The following is an 8,890-nucleotide window of genomic DNA, read 5'->3' as shown; positions in this document are numbered from 1 at the left end:
GGCTGGGAAGGGATGTGAAGGGTAAACCAAAGGAGGAGGCTGCAGTGCTTGGTAAGAAATGTACGCATTATCCTGCCCATGTAATTGTAACCCCTCTGTACAGTATGTTCACAAATCAAATAAAATTAAATTAAAAAAAAGGGATAAAACACCAAAAGCTTTGTGGATAGAAAGCAGAAACTTACTACGTATAAAACAGAAATCTCACAAGTCTGGCACACAGCAGGTAGTGTCAAGCAGTAACTAAGGAAAGAAAAGAAAACTTACCCAAGTGACACACAGAAACACATCCTGGTCTCTCACCTGCCTTATGAGATAGGAGACAGGATGTAGTGTTACTGCCGTGATGGAAGTCATCATTGACAGAGAAATGGAGGGTGGGCCTAACCTTTTACTCCACACCAAGTGTGACCACACCTGGAGGCCTGTCATTGCGTGACTGTGCTGAGGACATATGTCACCGGGGCCTTAGAATTTCTCATTTTGCAATCATTTCATTGCCCACGAGTTTAACTAATGCTCTGACCATGATGCTCTGAATATGTGAAAATGTAAGAAGCAACCTAAAAGATGCCTTTGCTGGACCCTGTGTGTTAACAAAAAGCCTTCATCTTGGTATCTGTGCCTTTTGATCTAAGCTATTCTCTGTGGAAGTCATTCATAATAATTTTGAGCTCCAAAAAACAGAGGCCTGATTGATAAGTATCTTGGGTAGGAGGCAAACAACCCCTCAAGATGGCAGTGCCTTCCTTCCTCTTAACATTTGAAAGCAAATAGCTTGAAACTCAGGAGATGTACCTCATTCCTGTTCTGTTTCAATGGGAAAGTGATAATTCCAGAACTCCTCCAGAGACAAAGATGGAGATAATTATAAACCAGGACTGTTTTAACTATTGCATACCTTCTTATCTTCTACCCCCAACTCTTCTCCTACTAAATCTTAATATTTTTTCAAATACCCAGAAGACAAGTTTTGGTTACCAAGTCCCTTTGTTTTCCCAACATAACTATGTTTGATTAAACCTCCTTTCTTTGTTCAACAATGCTTATCTCTTTAAGTAGTGTATAGGGACAGGTGGCCAAACTTTGTCTAATCAGGATGCCCAGAAAGAGATTTTTGCCCTAAATTCCAACTTCAAGAAGGTGCTGACATGGGTCACAAGCCTTGGGGCTGGTTATCTCCAGAAAAATACTACTCTTTATCATGTCTGTTTCTTCCAAAAATCTCTAGGTAATTTTAAAACTTAATAAGAGGGTCATATGAGAAAATGTCTTTCTTCCAGAAATGATTCTTTTCAGCAATTGTCAAACTTTGCTTATTGTTTAGTTTAAGATCACCACTTTACATAGGAAAGAATACAAAGGAGGAGGTAACAATGCTCCATAGGAAATGTACTCATTAACTTACTCATGTAACTGTTAGCCCTCTGTACAGTATTTTTCAATAAAAATATATACAAAAAAGAATACAGTCCATGTTACCATGCAACTCCAACATGAACATCTGCTGACAGGAAACAACAAATCACCTGGCTAATTCAAGCTCCTAACCCCACCAATTTTCTTCAGGCACAAGAAGCCAGGCCTTGTGCAGGCAAATATGTGATGCAATACTATTTGCTATAGGGCTGGGATGGAAACTCAAAGGCTGCCAAAAAGTCCAGGAAGAAGAGAAAGCCCTCAGATTCCATCACTAGATCAGAGTCAACTCTGGTGATTATACTTCTGCGAGTTATATCCTATTACAAGACCAAGTTGAGTCAGTCACCCTGCTTAGTGTAATTAGGGGAACCAGTCTTGGACTCCATCCCTCTGTCTGGGTACCAGGCATTCCTTCCTAAGTAAAAGGGCAAGGTGATTCACTCTCCCTCATCTTTAAGTTGCTTCTCTCAGACAAGTGGGCACTAACCCCAAACACTCCCTTTCTTCCTTCTTGTCAGGACACTTGGCTCTAAAACAGGATAGGCACATGGCTCACCGGTGTTGGGTATGTGCTCTGACCAGCCTGTGTGGTTCAGTCCAGTCGGGGCACTCTGGGAAAGCTGATGGTTTCTTCGAGGTAGACATAGAGATTCTGGAGAGGTGATGCTCATCTTCCTCCAGTGCTGGGGGAGGAGGAGAAAGGCAGAGAGGAGATGAAACCAACAGAGGACAGGCTGTCTTCACCACTTCCTAATGAGTCTTGTTGTCTAAGATGCTTTCAGTGAGTAGAATGAACAGCCAATGTGCAGACATCTCCAGGGCTTACAGTCTACACAAAAACCTCAAAGGGGAACTGCTCCTGACTTGCAGCATGCACAATCCATGGTTAGATGTGCAATCCTAGCGCACAATACAGGCTGCTATTCAACCATGTGAAAAGAGAACTGTGGAGAAGGCTTCTGGTGCCAAATCTCCCCAGATGGTCTGCCAGACACAGCCAACTTCCCCCAAAGCAAAACTTAGGTTTAGCTAAGGAATATTTTACAGAGGATATTCTGTAGGGGAGAATTTAATGAAAATGTAATGCAAAAGCCTCATAATTATGAGACCAACATTGATCTTCAGATAGTAAGTAAGGACCAATGTTGTGTGGGTCTTGGAAAGTAAGAGGTACTTTTTTACTCTCGCTATCCATTGTTAAACTTGGACCTCCCCATTTTTGGCTACCTGGTAAGGTTCAATTAATTAAAAATATTGTAAGTGTTCAAATAAATGCTTGTTCTTTTCTGTTGTGCTTTGGGGTTCCTTATACTATCAAACAATCATACTTAGAGTACTTTTTTCCATTACTGAGTGAAATGCAAATATGTAAACAAGGATTAAGGTGGGTAGCTACTCTATCCTGTCTGAAATCTGTATCTGAAAACCTTGGGCAGATGCATGGATCAGCTAGTGTAATACCAGAAAGTAGACTATAGCAGGTAGACTAGGGAAGGACACAGACCACACTCTCATGATGCAATTTAATAGAAACTAGACATGAATGGGCCAAAGAGGAAATCACAGTGTGAATTAGGAAGAAACAAGAACCAACAAGATTATAAAAAAATCACATACTAAAACTGTCATGCAACTGAAGGTGTGTTTGGAAGGACACAGTGTCCTTAAATATGAATGCTTTGGGGGCTGGGGATGTGGCTCCGTGGTAGAGTACTTGCCTAGCATGCATGAAGCCCTGGATTTGATTCTTCAGTACCCCATAAACAGAAAAAGGCAGAAGTGGTGCTGTGGCTCAAGTGGTAGAGTGCTAGCTTTGAGCAAAAAGAGGCTCAGGGACAGTGCCCAGGTCCTGAGTTCAAGTCCCAGGACTGGCAAAAATATATGAATGCTTTTTGTAAAGAAAGATTGTAGAGACTATAAGGTGGAGTTCAGTGTCTTTGGGGGGGGGTTGCCAGCCAGAGCTGGGGAAGGAGCAGCACAGGCCAGGAGCAGGAGTTGGCACTTAGTTGTCAGCCCCATTCTCAACTCTGCCAAGCCAGGTTTGCCATAAGTTCAACCCCTCTCCCCCCATTTAAACTCACTCTAGTCCCGTGTTTCTTGCAGGAAAAATTCCAGACACCTGTCCTTTTGTTTGAGGCCTCAGATACTGACCAGATAAGACAGTTTAGGAAGTGTACTAAGATGAAATAATTGCCTGCTTATGAACACTTCAATCAGATCCCCTTCTCACCTCTACAGAAACCCTGAGTTTCAACAAAAAGAAGCCTGTAGAGTTGAGCCCCAGCCAATCCTGAGAATGGGTTTATGCTGAGAATTCTCAGTCCTGAATCAAATCAGGGTGGGAGAACACCATTGGAAGGACACTAGATATATTTTTTTTAACTGGGGCTTGAACTCAGGGCCTGGGCATTGTCCCTGAGCTTCTTTTGTTTAAGGCTAATGCTACCACTGGAGCCACAGCTCCACTTCTGACTTTTTGGTGGTTCATTGGAGAAAAAGAGTCTCAAGGACTTTCCAACCTAGGCTGGTTTTGAACCCTGATTCTTTGATTTTCTGATTCAGGACCTTACTAGAATTAAAGGCATGTGCCATCTGTGCCCCGATAAGTATACAGGATTTGAAGGTTGCCTTAATCCTGTGGTGAGTTTTCTGTTTTGTTCATCCAGAGGTATGACACATCTGAACAAAATAGCAGCTTAGAGCTGGGTAGGGACAAAACAACCTCTAAAGAAGCCCTCTTTGCCCAGAATAGGGAAAGGGCTCCCTGCAGGTGTGAGGGAAGAGGGGAAATCCTGGGGTTTGGTGATCTTGTCTCCCAACTCCAGTGGAATACCACTGCAGTAATACCAATGGTGGCCAAGTAGACACTCAAACTCCAAGGGAGAGAATTCATCTCTGACTAGAGGCCACAGAGGGGAGTAGTTTTGGGGGATTGTCTCTGTTTTTGGTTTTCTTCATCCCCCTGTCACTTGGCTCAGAAGCAGATACAGTTGAAGTGTCAGAGGGGGAAAATGAAAGGCCAGATAACAAGTACAAAGACCAGAGAGGAGAGGGCTCCTGAAAAACAGGAAGTGTCTTGGAACAATGTATAAAGGGGAATATTAAAGATGTGACCTGCTGCTAGCGTACAATCCAGTGATAGAGTGCGTGCCTGGCAAGCATAAGGCCCTGGGTTTATTCAGTTTCCAGTAATGGGAGCAGGGAAGAAAGAAATGAAAATTTATTCATGAGGTATTACTATGGTGCACATCTGGGTCTCAAGGACTTGGGAGGTGGAGGCAGAAGATCTCAGGTTCAAAGGCACCTTAGGCAAAGTTAGTGAAACACTCTATCTGAAAAAGAAAGTGGTAACAAAAGGGCTGCATATGTAGCACAAATATCTGGGGACCTGCCTAGGAAGTGCAATCCTGAGGTTCAATCCTTAGTACTATATAAAAGAAAAAAGGAACCAAGAAAGTGATCCCACAGCACCATGCGAGTCCGCCAGGATTCCCCAAACTGTGCCTGAGTAGACCTGACTGGACATTCTGCAGGTCCGACTGGCCACTGACTGTGCCACACTGCCTAAATGGTTCTAGAAACCCAAGCTGACAACAGCAGCACTGTGTTCAGCAAGAACTTGTGGCCTGACCATCACGGAGTCAGTCACCTAAAAATCCCAGTCATTCTATTCTCTACAGGAATGGAACGAGGCCTAGAGTTTTGTGACCTAGTATTCAAAATGCCAAGATAGAACCAAAAATGACTTGTGAGAATCTCCATAACTTACAAGGGGAAAAGACAACAGATGCCAACAGCAAGATTGTAAGGTTGCAGAAACTGGCAGGTATCAGACAATTTCTCACACCTGTGATTCTAATAACCCAGTAAGTTACTTTGTGTGCTGCAATCCTGGGCCCACGCATGGCGAGTGCCAGCACGGGACACAGTGAGGACATGGCAGCCACCTGCAGAAGACAAGAGGGCAACAGGTCAAGTTGGAAAGCGGCTGGCCCGTGAGTGGCTCACCTGTCCTCGATCCACGTGTGCAGTCTTGGTGTGTATCTTGCCTCCAGCCTGTGCCTGAGTCTCCAGCTTCCTTCTCTGCATCTTCTCCAGCCACAGGTCATCCACACTGGCCTGCAAGAGCTGAGAAAACTGCCTGGGCTGTGAAGCTGCCTCCCTGGGGACATGCTCGGCAAAAGTGGTGGAGAAGAGCCTCTGAGCTGGCTCTGTGTGACAAGCCTTCTGACCATGGAGGCAGCTTGATCTGTGGCCTGGCGGTCCTCCCCAGGGCACGAGGCTCTGGAAAGCAAAGGGAATGCACCAGAGGTCAGAGGGAGGGGAGACACACTGAGGTTGCTGTTCTTCCTCTGCCCAGCTTCTTGTGGAGAGAGCATTACTATTGTTTTGTGTAATCCTTTAAGTACAAATGCAATACTAAGTTGACAGTAATTTTGAAAAAGGCAAATAGACAAGAAACAAAAATCTTGTTTCTTTTAAAATATCTATTTATAAGCCTTTGAAAAATCCACTCTTCTACTTTGATCAAAGATTTAATATTGAAAGAAGTCATGACTGAATATTGCCTGCTCTATAGTCTTGTAAGTATTGGTCATGCTGGAGTTTAAAGGCAGGTCCTCGTGTGTGCTAAACTGGCTCTCTTTGAGCCATGCTTCCAGACTGGCTTCTTTTGGAGATGGAGTCTGACTGGACTTTTCTGTTCAGGCTGGCTTCAGAATCTCATCCTCCAATCTTATCCTTCTTAGTAGTTAGGATTACAGGCATGAGATATCAGCACCTGGTTTTATTAAAAATACTTTAAGGCCAGTAGTTGTGATCAAAGCTCTTGCTTACTCAATGCCCCATGAGAACAGAGTTAAAGCAGGAACACATTCTGGGCATTGAGTACTTAGGCTTGTTTGATAGAGACATTGGACTAAGTATGTGTACAGCCCTAGTCCTCGAGCTGCCGATACTACCCCAGCTCATAGCTAGCACATGGCCACCTAAGCATTTCAAAACAAAACCTTCCCACACTAGCAGAACAGCAAGGCTCTGGGCCCATATTTCCAGTGTCTCTGTTCTGTGGAATCTACTGATAGCCACTGGAAGACAAAAACCCTTTTCTTTCCAGGTATCCTATCTATACCCCATTCCACTCTAACAGGAGTTCCTTCCTGGTAACATGCATACACACACACAAACATATACATACACCCCTACCCCACACTCACCACACACACACACACACACACACACACACACACACACTCACACACCCCTACCCCACACTCACCACACACACACACACACACACACACACACACACACACACACACACACACAGACCACACAATGGAAAGTAGAAGGAAGAAGAGGAGGTCTCCTGATCTCATAGTATCAGATTTTTAAAAACTTTTATTTGGTTATCAGATTTTAATAGCTTCAAGATTGCTTTGCAAAAAGGCTGTAATATTTCATACTGCTAGTAGCATTTATATTTCTTCAGTCAGTCATGACAATTATAGTTTAATACTTTTGAGTTTTTTTTAAACTTCCTTCCATACCAGGGTGGTATCAATGGAGAGCCTTAGCTCCTATCCATGCCTGCAGATGAAAGACATCATCCCCACATTAGGGAGCCAACGGAGGCCCAAAAAGGTGGGATTTGTCCCCAAACTGTCAGTAATGAAGTGATTTTTTTTTACCTTGCTCCACTAGAGTCATGTCTGGTGGTTTAAATAACACACAACTCCAATAACCCAAATAATACAGAAACATACTCATCATACCAAAAACTGGAAAACTCTTAACTTAAAGAAATAGTCAATAGTCAGTAGATGCCAACAACTAGCTAGATATACATGAGACAAATACTTTATAAAGCATCCATCATAAAAATGCTTCAAAAACAATACAAATCAGGGTCTGGGAAGGTAGCTCAGTGGTAGAGTGCTTGCCTTGTATGTATGAGGCCCTGGGTTTGATTCCTCAGCACCACATAAGCAGAAAAAGCCAGAATTGGTGCTGTGGTTCATGTGGTAGAGCGCTAGCCTTGAGCTGAAGAGCTGAGGGACAGTGCCCAGGGCCAGAGTTCAGGCCCCACGACTGACCAAAAAAATACAATCAGCTTGAGGTAAATGAAAAATTTTCAGAAAACCTTAAAAAAGAAATTGAATATACAAAGAACAACTAAATGGAGATTATAGAACTGGATAACATAATAACTGAAATAAAAAAGTTCAATAGATGGCTCACAGGAGATATGAACTTGAGCTATCAGGGGTCTGTGACTTAACAAAGAAAAGTCAAACACTAGACTAAGTCAAACTGGACTAAGGAGTGGCAAAAACTGATTGACATTTTAAAACATGTTTTAAAATTTAAGGCTTAAATTCCATCTCACCCCTGTTATATTGTCCACCATCAAGAGTTCAAATAACAACCAATGCTGGCAGGGACGTGGGGGAAAAGGTACCATATTGCCCTGTTGGTGAGACTGAAGTATAACCATTCTGGAAGGGGTTTGGAGGTTCCTAAAAAAACTCAATATAGCACTTCTCTATGACCCAGCCATACTACTTCTGGGCATCTACCCAGATCATTACAAATAAAGACATTTGCACATCCATGTTCAAGTTAGGTTTGTTAATGCTGTACTATGCACAATAGCCAAGTTATAGAAACAGCCCAGATACCCTCTAACAGACAAGTGAAGATTCAAGAAAATATGGTACATGTACACAATGAATTTTACTTACTCATTAGAAAAAAATAAGATTATGTCATTATCAGAGAAATGATGGACTTAGAACAAATCATAAATGAGGTAAGCCAAACTCAGAAAGAAAAACAAAACACGTCTTCTCTCATATGTGGAAACTAGATCTAAAATGTAAGTGATCATGATAACTATACAGGACTCCAAGCATTCACATACAAAGCCAGATTAAAGGAAGTCACCCTTAGGGAAGAAACATAAAGATGTAACTTCTCTGGACACTGAAAATACTATTTATTAAAACAAAACTCTGGGAAATAGAAACACCTTTTTGTTGTTATTATTAGTTTGTGATGGTGGAAGTAGTGGTGTTGGTTTTTACTTTAAGTTTTTTTCTTCTGGGCATATAAAAGGGGGATCCAGAAAGGGAGGGTAGAAGGGTGAACAAAAGCAATCATGCTATTTAGTATACACTATGTGGAAAACTTATGTAACTTGTGGGCAGGGATGGGATGGGAGATGAAGGGAAAGTAAAGGAAGAGGCTACATTATAAAAAAAATAATAAGGCTCAAAATTCCCAAATTAGATGTCAGACGTAAATCCACAGACTTAAGAAGCTGAACAAACCCCAAATTGAATAAACCCAAAGATATGTACATAGAGAAGTTTCACAATCCAACTTCTAAAATCAAAAGACATAGAAAATGTTTTTAAAATGAGAAGAGCACACCTTCATTATTAGGGAAAACCAAAATATTTTTGTT

The 8,890-nt window shown here is 42.2% G+C and overlaps 1 protein-coding gene across 1 annotated transcript in view; it reads right to left on the bottom strand.

The window, feature by feature from the left end:
* Positions 1 to 8,890, bottom strand: part of Arhgef4 (Rho guanine nucleotide exchange factor (GEF) 4) — a 104,102-nt gene that overhangs the window by 73,042 nt on the left and 22,170 nt on the right. The window contains exons 4-5 of the mRNA XM_013028809.1: positions 5,431 to 5,706; positions 1,979 to 2,105 (exon numbers count right to left, since the gene is read on the bottom strand). Coding sequence (XP_012884263.1) covers positions 1,979 to 2,105; positions 5,431 to 5,706 — 403 coding nt within the window. The remainder of the gene's footprint in view (positions 1 to 1,978; positions 2,106 to 5,430; positions 5,707 to 8,890) is intronic.

This window comes from Dipodomys ordii, unplaced genomic scaffold (genome assembly GCF_000151885.1).
Source record: "Dipodomys ordii isolate 6190 unplaced genomic scaffold, Dord_2.0 Scaffold114, whole genome shotgun sequence".
NCBI classification, from domain to species: Eukaryota; Metazoa; Chordata; class Mammalia; order Rodentia; family Heteromyidae; genus Dipodomys; species Dipodomys ordii.
This window is presented reverse-complemented; position numbering and strand designations above follow the sequence as displayed.